The following is a 13,975-nucleotide window of genomic DNA, read 5'->3' as shown; positions in this document are numbered from 1 at the left end:
TAGAAGTATTTGCTCTCAGTTTGAATTTTGCCTGTGCTGTCACTTTAAAACATCCCTTAATTATTAAGTACATTTATATGATGTTTATCAAATTACTTCTAACTAATAAAGCAGGCTAGTCAATAATGACTTTACGCACAATGTCAGTATGTGTATTTTTTTTGTCCAAATCTGCTCATGCATCTGTTTAAGTATTACACACACACACACAAAGAGAGACAGAAACACCAAAGAAACCTATTTTGAGTTGAATGAGAGTTTTGTTTGGTCAGCGTGGGGCGTAAACCCATTTCAGAGGGCTGAGCATGCAGACTCAGTATGAGGCCCCCCTCCAGTCGCAGCGGCTCTTAATTCCGGTGCCTGGGCCGACAGAGCCAGTGACCCTGAAGCAGTCGCCCCACCTCGTTGTGATTTTAACCAGCCAGCCATGAAGTGGGCCACCAGCCGCCAGTCCCACCAGCCACCAAGCAGGGTTTAGAAAAAGAAGGACATATAGACGGATGGAGGTCTGAGTACAAGGAGGAGAGAGGTGGAGGCAAGAGATGCTGTGCGTGACACTTCCTCATATAGATTGGATTGAGGCTGAATAATTATGGATAATGCTTGGGTATACTTTACAAAAGCCATGAAGCTGTAATGTGCACACAAACTCACATGATCTTCACAAAATCATATTTTACACATGTAAAATGTGAGTTAGACAGGAAGTGTGCGCAAAGTTACTTTGACTATGACATGAGGACTATTTGCTTCCGTCAGGAGGCGGTGTGAGGAATGTGGAGCCTGCTTAGAGTCTATGCAACATGATTAAGGCCCTCATTCCTAGAGACTGGGGGTCAGAGGGCACCAGAGGGCATGGGGGAAAAGAGGAAAGGGCGGAAGGTGAGGGACAAGGGGGTGGATTAGGGGTGGAGTTTACAACCACGCCAGCATGGGCATTGGAGCCCTGAATACCACTCCACTATGACCTGTTATGACAGGGATCAGGGCTTTATGCTGAGTGGCTTACTGCCACAATCCATAGTTTTAACTGACGGGGCGTACCCTGTTAATGTTGTTTTGGTAAGGTTAGGGGAAAGGGTTTATGGGAAACACAACTGCTCCCAAATGTAGAGCTGAAGAAATATAGTTTAAGTTGTTAATGACTGTCCCCTGTCAGAGGAGCTAGCTCTGATATTCATGGTATTTTGTGGTCAGGGACAGATGTTGTTACAGTTTATTCATTTTGTTAATCACTGCATGAATGGGTGTATGTGTCCTCCCTTTCACAGGACTGTGAACTGGCCCAGTGTCCCAGCAGCCACCCTGTTCCCCCAGGGACTAAAGTCCCCTCCCACCAGGGCCACAAAACCCAGTGGCGCTTTGGTTCCTGGACCCAGGTTGGTAGTCCTCATACATCTTTAATTCGTTTGTCTTTTTGTTGGTTTCCAGCGTCTTAATCTTTCTCCTCTGCACAACAGTGTAGTGCCAGCTGTGGCAAAGGGACGCGTATGCGCTACGTGAGTTGCCGTGACAACCAGGGTGGTGTTGCAGAGGAGTCAGCGTGCGCCCACCTACCAAAACCCCCTGCCAGAGAAGTGTGCTCAGTGGTGGCCTGTGGACAGTGGAAAGTACTGGAATGGACAGTGGTAAGAAAACCGCCCGTCATCATTTATTCACTTGTATCTGACCCTGTTATACATCATCTTAAAATTAAAATTAAAAGTTGCTGCACCTACATTTATATAAGTTCACCCAAAGTTGTAGAAGACAGATTTAAATACTCGGAAATTTGGAAAAGATTTTTCTTGTTGAATCAAAAAACATTTTCCCTCACGATCTGCATCTCATTATGCTGACAGACTGTTGATTATCCTAAACTGTGTGCAGTCAATATCGCCATCCAGATGTTTTTCTTCCTGCAACGTTTATTTATTTCAGTATACTCTACATTATTTTTCACCCACACAGACAATTAGTGTCTGCACACGCTATGTAGATGTTTGTGTGAGCAAAGATGTGGAGACAGGGTGGCAACAGGAAGGCAAGTGTGTATCGTGGCCTGGAGGAGCGCTGGAATAGGGCTACAAAAGTAGGTGTGTGTGTGTGTGTGTGTGTGTGTGAGACAGAGAGAGAGAGAGAGAGAGAGAAAAGTTTCTGGAGCTGTAAGATTCAAGGGGCTGCAGTGAGGGGCTCCAGTCTTGTTTGCAGATGTTTCTCATCAGAGTCCTGGTGATACAGTACAGCCAGACTGCAGGTCTGGTCACCATACACATACACTCACACATACACATACCACCAAGCCAAAGACACTCATTGACCCCCCAAAAGGAAATAGTTCATCCCAAGGCCAAAAAAGATTTCAGAGGCCTATCTCAGCCATACACACACACATGCACACTAGATTTGCTAACCCAAAGCAAAATAGCCCTCTTTGTCCTGCAGTGACAGAGCACTCCAGTATGACAGAGCTTTGTTATTGTTCTCGGGGCATGTCCAGCCTAGAGTATGTTACCCAACAGTTTCATTTAATATCACATCATATACATCGACTTACTGCATGTGAAAAAACGTCTGACGGTATCTAAAATCATATGAAACCCATAACATTGTGACAGAGCCGTATAAACCTCTGGACAGTGTTATCCCAGGCTAGGTTTTAGAGTAGACAACTGTTGCATAAGTATAATAGATCACCTTGTGTAAGACTGAAAGTGGACTCTGCTAGGGAGTAGTTGAGTGAGACATTATTAGTGCTTGGCAGAAGATCTGCCTTGTGTTATGTTCCTAAAAAGAAAGACATGTGCACTTGGGTCCCTAAAGCAGACACTGCAACGTGAGCTGCGGGTAGTCACTTGCATGCCATGTTTAACTAGAATGAGTGCTGAGTTGGGATCCGCAACACCTAGTCAAACTTTCCTTCAGTTGCTTTTGCACCATTATGCAAGTATGAGTCTTATTTTTTAAGGCCCAGCTGAGGAGTTGATGGCATCAAGATTCCATCTGTATGTAGTTGACGTTGCTCTGCTGCTTGCCTCTGGTTCTGGCCTTTAGCAGGTTTTCAAGCGAGTATCAGCTGGAAATAAGGTCAACACCTCCATATCCGAGGCAGTAGGATAGGGGTCATTAAATTGGGAGGTAGTTGCTGCCCTCCAGTGAGAGGATTCAAGTATGTTGGGTCTTGATCTTCTAGATCTTCATGGTGAAAGACAGCCGAACCTTCATTTCTCAGTTAGGTGTCACCTGTGGTCACAACCTTTGGCTACATTCACATTAGAAGCAGATTTGATTCTCGGCTTTTTTTTTAGTGTGGACACAGAAATCAGATTTGTTTTTTTCCAATCAGATCTTTGCCACATTCATATGTGGTCCCGAATCCCATACATATCTGATCAGGGGCCATGTGACTCCTGTGTGAAAGGTCATTTTGGAATTCATGTGTGTTTTTCCCACACATCTATCATTTTCCACGTCATACTTCACTGCACATAGATCATCGAATATACACTGTTGGAGCCATTGATGCTACAGAAAGCTGCCATTGATATATCGCTGCTATGGTAGGCTGCTCCATCCCCCACCTAACAGAGCCTGACTGCCAGGCACTTTCTGATGGGGATAACGTTTTAAGAGGAGCTGTCCCTCTGTGAAACCTGCTACACCGTAGCCCCACGACTCCTGCCTCCTCTGCCACATCTCTCTTTGCACCAGCAGCAATTGCTTCTTATAGATTTATAGCTATGTTTGTTGCATTCCTTCATCTTCTCAAACTCATCCACAACATATGACTGTCATCCGACCTTCATTAAAAAAAAACTGGGGGAGATGAATGCTCAGTCTCACAAATGGAATGTTTTTTGTTGTTTTCCAACATGCATATGTGTGATGTTATTGCTTGCATGTGAAAACATTTAAGGGCAGAGATCTTTTCACACTGTTAGATATCAGACATTTTAAACATACATTTGAACAGTCTAGTCAAAAAGATCGTATCTGGGCAAAAGAGTATCATTTAGTATTATTTCTTTTGTCTTTCAGTATCTGGGAAGAATGATGAAAAAAAGCAAATAAGAAAGGAAGAGAGCAAGGCTTCCTTAACTTTATTTTAGTAGCTGCATACTTCACTTTCTATGATGTAGATGCAAAGCCACGTGTAGCAGTATATTCTGCCCGTGCATGGTGTGGTGGCATTTGAAAAAAAAAATCAAATACTTCCTTAATCTTTCTGAGATTAGAAGTTATGCATGAATACGGTAGTGATCATAGTAGTCATATCATAACCCCGTGGTTATTGCAGTGATCTGTCGTCACCTTTTTATTTAATTTTTATCCAAGTAAAACACAGGTTAAATAGCCAGAGCTGATGACCCATTTTGAGTCATTCATACCTTTAGTCTGTATGAATGGCTGATATTTTTCCCATGCCTCACACCATGTAATCATGACTGTTTCATTAAGTGTGTTTGTATACCGATGCTTGTTTGCATCTAGATATGCATTTACAATCACGACAGATCTCTTTTATCCACTGTAATCTATGTTCGTGTGTTTGCAGTGCTCAGTAACCTGTGGCCAGGGAAAGACGACACGGCAGGTACTGTGCGTCAACTTCAGTGACCAAGAAGTGAATGCTAGTGAGTGTGACCCAGACGATCGTCCTACCACAGAGCAGGACTGTGCTATGTCCCAATGCCCGTCCCGCTCCAGTGATTCCCGACCTTTCCCGTCCTCACCAAATGCCGGCACCAGGAACAACCTGCCCCGCAGCCAATCCCACCAATGGCGGACTGGACCCTGGGGCGCGGTAAGGCCTCTTACACACAACAAAATCACATCACAGAGGTCAGCAAGCTATTTCTCTGGGTCCTGACAGCTAGAACTGTAAGCAAATCTTCAGCACCAATGGTAGAATTCCAGAGGAAATTCTGGGAAAAAAGTGAGAAAATGTAGTAGTTTGATATTTTGGAAAATGTATTCATCCACTTCACTTTTTCAATCTGAAAGTTCTCCAAGTCTCCAAAGATGTAGCAGGATCGAGGATTAATGTAATTTTGTTTTTTAAACTTTGTTTAAAAAATGACTAATAAATCTACCTTCTACCTTCTAGATTAGAAGATAGGTACCACTTTCCTGTCTGTACTGTTAATAGGATCATACAGCCAGTTAGCTTTTTTCCGTCTTTATGCTAAGTTTAGCTAACCAGCTTCAGGCTGTACCTGTGTATTTACCATACAGGCACAAGAGTATAAGTCACAGCAAGAAAGATCTCCATAGTTCATTTTAATGTCTTTATTATACCAGAATATTAAACTTTCATCTTTAGTTTTCTCACAAGTGTCCTAACTAAATTTGTCTTCATGTTATCGAGTATTTCTCGTGTTACAGGGGCCTGGGATGGTTTAAGCACTAATGCAAATTCTAGCAATTTTTAAAAATAAAGAAAGGAGAGAGTTTGTGAACTACTTATTTACTTCCTGCAGTGTATTTGTAGCCTGGTGCAGACTTTAACAGACACTCGTGGATTGATGGTCAGTTCCTCAGGCCCCTGTCTTTTTTAAGACAAGGCCTAAGACCATTGTGATGTAACACAGGATAGCATGACCCAGGAGCCACAGGCTGTTCCCCCCATGGATCTCTTTCTTTGTATTGTTCAGCTTTTTTTCTTTTTTTTGAAGTGTGTTAGTGATAATGTCTGTCCAAAAATAAATATGACCTTTAAATAATTCTGGGAAGTGATTAAAGCTATTTTTGTCAACTCTTCCTGCCTCTGTCCTGAGGATATGTATTTTATTATAGCCGCAGACGTGGTCATTTATTTGACGTGAGATCTCTCCTCCTCTTGTTCTCTGAAAGTGCGGGGGCTTTGTGCTCATTGATTCATGAGGTGTACTGTGTGCATTTAACCAACTAGTGACTTTTTTTTGCACTCAAAAACCCATTGATTTAATACTTGCAGCTGAGGGTTTAACTTTAGTGTGTGTTTGTACATCATTGTCAAGGAGATGTTAATAATATACGAGATATGCTCCTGGGACTTATTTACACCTCTACACTGTGCATGTGTTTGTGAGAACCGTCTATTTGACAGTGTGCACTCTTCACTTTCTGTACAACAGTGCTCCAGCACATGTGCAGGAGGTTTCCAGCGGCGTGTAGTAGTGTGCCAGGATGAGAATGGCTACCCTGCCAACAGCTGTGAGGATCGCAGCCGGCCCAGTGAGCAACGATCCTGTGAGTCAGGGCCATGTCCACAGTGGATCTACGGCAACTGGGGAGAGGTAAGACAGACAACACGGTTCACCACGGCTCTTGAGTCTACTTGACAGATGCAGGTCCAGCTTAGGGAAACAATTGTTAACTGTGGGATGCTCATTTTTGTTTGAATAATTACTTTGATGGATGTAGAAGTTGCTTCGTGTGGAGGTTTGAAAATGCATTACAAATCAACTAAGGCTCAGGCTCACATTATACTTCACACAAGACAGATCTGTTTTCATGTGATAAAATGGGCCGAGTTTTTTCTTCACACTCGAAAACCTTTTCCCCATGCCTATCTGTAAAACACAGTCTCTCCTCCTGCTGTCTTTAGTGCACCAAGCCATGTGGAGGTGGGATAAAGACGAGGCTGGTGGTGTGTCAGCGTCCAAACGGCGAGCGTTTCAATGATCTGAGCTGCGAGATCCATGACAAGCCACCAGATCGTGAGCAGTGCAATACTCAGCCGTGCCCGTCTAGCCCCCACTGGAGCACAGACCCATGGAGCTCGGTACGCTCATAAAAAATACTCTACACCTTGTTTTTCAACCTCACATTTTTTCAGATACCTGTAGTCTTACTCTCACAAACAGTCTTAAAGGGGCTTTGACTTTGGTGCCTTTGCACTAGAGGAATTACACTCCCACCTCTTTACTTTAACTTTTAACCTCCTCCACTTCCTGCTCCCTCTCTGGTGCCTGCAATTGGTCAACGTTTCCTCAAGACATTCGGAAAGTTAATTTCTGTTGCGCTTAGATGGCAAAGACACGCTCACTTGCAATATGCCAAAAACGTACTGTCAAAAATCCTTCAGTGACAGCTGTGACCACAAGAACATTTTTGTCAGTCCTAGTTACCATAAAACTGTTGTTGAGCCTTGTATTAGTATTTGAAAAATTCAGGATCACTTTGTATCACAATCAAAGTTAGTTTTGTAAAATATTGTTTTTAAAGATAATTTATTAAGATATTTTTTTTTCCTTTTTATCTTTTGTATATAGAATTAACTTTTAAAAGTGATTTATTTTGTGTCTTTAGCTCTTTGTATTCGCACATTTAGCCAATCTTTGTTCATATGCAAATACTGATGAATGTTTTTGTATATCAGGAATATACAGTACGATGCCTTGTTCTTTTATTATCCAAAGAATGGCCCATAATCTCCAAATATGTGGTGCTACACAGTGTAGTCAATGTTCTGTTATGAACTTTAAAAACTTACATAGGACTGTATATGGGCTGTGTACTATACATCTGTACACAGCACATCTTCTATAACTATATATATACACCTTTGTACTATATACATCTTTGAAATGGCTATTGTATCAAGAATTCAATTTGTCTCAAGGCACATGTGGTTTTTTTAGAGAAGTTACTAATCTTATTTAGACACTTTATTTTACAGTTTATGTATTTACCCTCTGCTATGAAACAAACAGTGGTGTTGCCCCAAAATAACATTGACGCATGAATATGTTGACTCAAAAGTTCCTGAAACGTCCAGTATCAGTAGTAAACACCAGCAAACAGCAGCTGTACTAGCACTGTAAAATAAAATGTCTCACTGAGTTTGTGGTAATTAGTACTAATAGCCATTGTATTCCAGTTTGGCAGAGGGTTTTGACCCAGATTCACTTAGTGTGGCCAAAACAATAGGTTTAAAGCTCTCTGCTCCAAAGGTGCTTGATATGAGTGTATTTATATTGTGTTAGTTAATGTTTTCTTTGTACAGTAAGTACTTGGAGTTGCTAAATATGCTATGCTCAACAATACCTCATTTGGAACAAAACACAACTCAACTAGCCATTAAACTATGATAACTTACACTACAGTGGTGCTTTGGCCAAACAAGGGAGATATAAGATATAAATATCAAAAATGAACCATCACGTTTTTGGTTGGTTAGGTGTTTATTGTGGCACGTCGCTTATTTTTGGTGCTGCCTTTTCTGTACTTTTTTGTTTCTTTCCATGAGCAGTTAGTGGATTGATCAGATTGATCAGCTAAATGCAAAGTGTATCACAGATTTGATGAAATAATGTTGACTTGTCTTTGAATGTCCATCAAACAACTTGCTCAACCTTTTTAGAGAATGGGCTGTAAAATGTCGTACTTTGAACACGTGATACCTGTGACCACAGGGGAAGTTAATAGTGTTTTGTATCCAGAGCTCTTACTCTGAGCCAACCTAATGTGTCTACCTCAGTCTCTGTTATGATTGCCCCCCTGCCGTATCTTTCTCTCCCTTGCACTGGAGGGATTTTGGCTGGCTAAGATTAAGCATGAGTTGTTGAGGCTACCCAGTGCAGTTGATGGTCCTAAACACAGATTCAGGGTGTGTGTCATCTCCCACCTTGCAATACCCACCATCCTGTTGAGGACAGTGAAAACTGATCCAGAATCTGTGCTTAGGGGCAACTTTTGCCTGCAGCCCACCCAGTGGACTCCTCCTGGTCATAAATGTCTGTACTGACATCACACCTTATTTTAAGGGCCTGTTAACACAGCAGTGAGTACATTTTATACCACACATCATTTACTAATGAGAACTATCGCTTGTAATGACTCCCACATGTGTGACTATAAGGCAGCGTAAAATCAAATCTAGGTTAAATCAGTGAAAGTAGAACACAGTAGTAATAACAAGGCACATCCTATTATTCCTCTTTAGTTTCCTTTTTCACTCTTAGCAGTTTGACTCCTTGTGGTCAACCTCTTGGTGCAAATAGCAGTACAGATCAAACACCATATCAACAGGCTCTTGAAATAAGCATATTGTATGTCTCTTATTCACAAATGGCAGTATTAGTTTGTGTTTCAAGAAGATTTCTGTATATTTATGTAATTACTTGTATTTATTGTTACTTCATTATAATGTTATGTCAATATTTAATTTTTTATGGATTTGTTGGATTTCTGTTCATTTCCAGAAAAGGTTACGATTAAAGTGAAGTAGAGGTACTATCAAAGGCTTTTTTTCATTCTTATACGACCAGTATGTTTAAATTACCGCCTGCAACATGCAGTGTGATTATTCCTAATTTAAAGTGGAAATTGCGCATGAACTGTGTACAATTACAGTGTACCAAGACATGCATGTAGGTACAAGGGAACAATATGTGAAATTGGGGAATACGGGTGTAGCCATAGAAATAGAAATCATAGGAAGTGGGTCCATAAAGTGTGTCACACTCACAAGTTTCAGAATGCTGTTTTGCCCTATTTTAACACCAATTTTCCTTATTTGATAGATAAATTAAACCATATGCCAATCCAAGTTTCTCTCCTTCACCCAACTTGTTATCCTTCACTCGCTCTTTGGAGGCAGTTACAGTAACGTGACATCATGTTTCAGCAAACATGAAATTAATAGCAACAAAACAAAATACAGCAATATTTTAACAGATTGCCTGTTTGAAAACTTCTACTCCACTGCTCGTTTGGTGCCTAACGTTACCTCAGTAAGACTGTGACTTGCTGCAGGTTGGTTTCTTTATTTGAAAGTTAATACATAACTTGCCTACTACAACAGTTACACTGGCAAAGGTACGCATAAAACTGGCCGCCGCTCTAACCATCCTATTACATTGATTTGAATGGGAATGGCCTTTCTTTCTATCCATTATTTTTCTATAGAAAAATAAAATAAACATATCATTTCTACTGGAGGTATACATTTTAAGGGTATCTATTCTGATATTAAGGGGTACAGTGTTGACCTACTGAGAAATAGACCTTGATGTTTGTGGGGAGATAGGGAAATAAGTTCTGTGGCACTTTATAAATCTGCTGTGATTTATTTCAAATTTACCACACACCACTACCATTACACTTAAGCAAACCTTCCGCCAAAACCACAAGCAATGACTATACAAAACATGGCTTCCCTCAACAATAGAAGACAGCCTCAATGCCAATCACTTGACCAGCAAACGCTGATGGTGGACAGTCACACTCATGTACAGTGACGTATTAAAATAGGTACCTGGTTGTTAAAAAATACCAATAGCATAAGTTTTGTACTTGTATTGTTCCCAAGACTTATTACTTTCAATTTCACATCATGTTCACTTGTTCCTACATGTATGTAACCGTATGCACTGTACTGGTACACCATTAGTACAACATTTACATTGTAAATTTAGAATAATTATGCCATATGTAGCAGGCAATGATCTAACGCATTACCAACATTTTTGTAACATGCATTGTGCAGGTCACTGCAATCTAAAAAAAAAAAAGGAAAAACCTGCTTCTCACTGGCAACTTACATGGAGTGGTTATCCAAAAAAGTCAGAAACCGAGATAAATGATGCAAGTACCAACTTCTAACAACATACATTACACCAATAGCCTCGCTGCTTGCAACATTGTAGTCCTGCTGCTAAGCCCTATAATGAAGTATTTAACTCGAGATTACCATCTCCTGCTTTAGGGTAATTACAGTGTGTTTCAGGATAAGGAAGTGTCCTATATTATTTAGTGTTTTACCTTTGACTTCGGCTAAAAGATTTAAAAAGAGAGGCCTGGCAAAAAGCTTATCAAGTAGTCCTTTCCGCCAGGGGTGTTTTTCCTGAATGAAAACGCACAAATCACTAAGCAATATCTTTGTTATTTTAAGTGGTCAGGGCCTCCGCTGACCTCTTTGAACGATCATGCTTTTACCGTCTGTGTCAGAGTTCAAAGCTCTTTCCATCAAAGTAAATCTTTGTCCTTTGTGACAATGCCTCAGTATACCTCCCATTTCATTTACTGTGTTTATTCACTCTTAATGCCGACCCTGGCGTTTTCTTGGACGCCTGGTGACGCGTGCTCTGCTATGAAGTTGCCAGCGCCCTTTGCCCCTTTCTGTCAGGCCCCTCTACTCTGGTCTAATGCAAGTTGATGACAGTGGACCAATATGGGGGCCAGTGACAGTGACTCGAGTGAGGGGGGCTGTCAGCAAGACAATGCAGTGGTGTATTGGTGGGTCAAGGGTCACGTTTGATCTGGGGAGGGGCCCCTTCCCAGTTCATCCCATCAGCACAGACAGACTTCTGGGAAACTGCTGTGATCCTGGGGGGGGGAAAACCCAACAAAACAGAGTTGAATAGGATTCCCAAATACTATACTGACATTGAAAAGTGGTTTATTTAGGATTAAAGGGGGTGGAGGGGTCCTTTTGCATTGTGCTTACCGATGCTTTGCCTGCCTGTATATTTATACCTAAAATTGCATGATTTGAATAATGCATTTTGTATCTGCAATTGCATGAATTGTATTCCGTGTTTAAAAGACAGTTCAAACAGATTAAGCTGTTGCATTATGGTGAATGGAGTATGCACTTGTAGCTCTTTTCTACCTTAAAGCACTAAGTGCTTTACTTAGCTCAGTCGCCCAGTCAAACCCACCAATGGAATTGCCACACAAGGCGCTTGCCTTCTCCTTAGGATCAACGTGGTTCTGTTGATTTCATCACTTAAACACGTGGACAGGAGGAGCCAGGGATCGAACTAAGCATCCTATGACCTGCTCTACCTCCTGCAAATACAACTGATGCAAATAATATTGTTATCCAGTGTATTCAGTGAAATAGGTATTGTTTAGGTTCAAGTATGTGTAAGCAGTTTGCATTAGAGAACTGTTCTGGATGATTACAGAACCCCAGAGAACTTGTGGGCAAAGTTAATGAACCCTGCATGTGGAAAGGGCGTTTTAATTTGACCCATTTGCACTAATTCTTAAGGTATTCTGAGGGCATTTCAGCGCATTACAACAGCAGGAAAGCCCTCATAAAAAGGATATAAACCTAAGGAATGACTTGATGTTTAAATGGAGCAGCAGTCTGAAAGTCTTAAACTGCTTTCCTTTAATGACTTGAACCTTTACTGGAAAGGGCAGTTTCCCCTATGATGACCCACTTACTCCACACAGTTGATCTAAAACAAATGTGTTACCTTATATTGTGCTCGTGTCAGGAAATAACATTATAATACAATCACTGTTACACTTGTTGGCTTCATTTGATATGGGAACTGTCAGTGACTTATTACATCAACCAACAGTTTTCTGTGGGAAGTTCTATCACAAGGACAAATAAGCAACACAGTCGGTGTCATTTTTAATCAGATTTAATCATAGTATCAACCCAAGATTCACGCAGTTGATATGACTTGTTTTCTATTTTTTCATCTTTATTGATTTACATCATTACCAGCAATAAATGAACAATAAAACTAGTACATTACTTTTTAAAATAAGATGTATGAGTCGCCCACATTTAAGAAGGGGAATAAGCATTTTATTAGCCCCTCTTTCTGCGAGCCCTTCCTCCTCCCTGAATGAGGTGAGAGGTCACAGCATGTTCCTGTCTAGTACAGTCCCTCGCTGGTCAGGACAGCACCACACGCTGGGCCGCATACTCGTTCAACTCTAAGCTTGTCGCTTCCCATCCATCCCCTCATGCAACGCCCCCTTTGATTATCAGAGCACAGTCCAGCCCTTCTCCACTCCCTCCTGTAACGTTGCTGTGTGTGTGTGTGTGTGTGTGTGTGTGTGTGTTTGTGTGTGTCTGCCTGTCACACCGAGTTAGACTCCCAGTAACTCGGTGAACCCGGAGGTGAAACAAACTGCTGCCGGTTGATCGGGCACGCTTTTCCATTGGGCCAGCTAACCACGTGGAACTGGGTGTCATACCTTTTTTTTTTTTTTTTGAGGCATAAAAAAATCCACAAAGTAATCCATGAACTACCCTTTATCATGCAGAACTTAACAAATGATGTACATTATGAATCCCAATCATGCTGTTTGACTCAAATAATGCCAAAAATGAAATCAGAATCAGAATTTCAATGCTTTGGAGTGTACTTACTTTTGACAGCTGGTCTTTTAACACAAAACATACCTTTTAATTTTAATTTCCATTGTTTTTCCCTGTGGCATCTTGCAGTGCTCTGCCTCCTGTGGAAGAGGTTTCAAGTCCCGCAAGGTGGGCTGTGTGACCGGGTCAGGCCGCCCCGTCCCAGAGGAAAATTGCCAGCATCTGTCCCCCAAACCCAGCAAGCAGAGGCGCTGCAGAGGTGGAAGATGTCCTAAGTGGAAGACTGGCAACTGGGGAGAGGTAGGACTCTTTGACCCTGCTATAAAACCCTCCTCCACAACTCTTGTTCTCACGCTGCCAGACATGTAAGCTCTTTTTTCTCTCCCTCTTTCCACTTTAATTTTTACCAGCTTGCTGGCAACTATGTGCATATGTGTGAAAACATCTGCAGCTAAACCTGACTGTGTTTATGCACCACGCCAGGCTGCTAAATAAGGCCGGGTGCTTTTACACATCACATGGTGGTTTGCAGCACAGGCCTGGGGCGGCTGCTAACAGGGGTTTTGAGGTAGCGTTTGATGGGGCTACGACTTAACAGATCAGAATGACAACAGGAGGGATATGCAATCACCCTCCCTGATCTAATTTAAAGGAATACTTCGCCAACAAAGTGATCATTTGTTTATCAATAACTCCCCGCATGTTAGGCTGAATTAATGAAGAAAACTTTCCTTTTCTTGCATGCTTTCACAGTGAATGAAGAATCCAAAAATTCTTGATGAATTGACGTAAAAAGGGGGCCACGTTTAACAACAGCAGAACTATATCAAAACATCAGTTCACCTTACTGTTCAAAAGTACTGTGCCTGGGTGAGCACGTGAATTTGAACTCTGCTCATGCATTCCACTGAGCGGAGTTTAAATGCACGCAGTAGCCGA

General features: G+C 41.6%; 1 protein-coding gene across 1 annotated transcript in view; it reads left to right on the top strand.

Annotated features, from left to right (window-relative positions):
* Positions 1-13,975, top strand: part of LOC121954801 (A disintegrin and metalloproteinase with thrombospondin motifs 9-like) — a 53,822-nt gene that overhangs the window by 22,998 nt on the left and 16,849 nt on the right. The window contains exons 24-29 of the mRNA XM_042502509.1: positions 1,272-1,379; positions 1,461-1,628; positions 4,535-4,783; positions 6,096-6,257; positions 6,569-6,745; positions 13,166-13,336. Of these exons, the coding sequence (XP_042358443.1) occupies positions 1,272-1,379; positions 1,461-1,628; positions 4,535-4,783; positions 6,096-6,257; positions 6,569-6,745; positions 13,166-13,336 (1,035 nt within the window). The remainder of the gene's footprint in view (positions 1-1,271; positions 1,380-1,460; positions 1,629-4,534; positions 4,784-6,095; positions 6,258-6,568; positions 6,746-13,165; positions 13,337-13,975) is intronic.

The sequence above is a fragment of the Plectropomus leopardus genome, chromosome 2 (assembly GCF_008729295.1).
Source record: "Plectropomus leopardus isolate mb chromosome 2, YSFRI_Pleo_2.0, whole genome shotgun sequence".
Classification (NCBI taxonomy): Eukaryota; Metazoa; Chordata; class Actinopteri; order Perciformes; family Serranidae; genus Plectropomus; species Plectropomus leopardus.
Note: the sequence above shows the minus strand (reverse complement) of the source record. Positions and strands in the feature narration are given on the sequence as shown.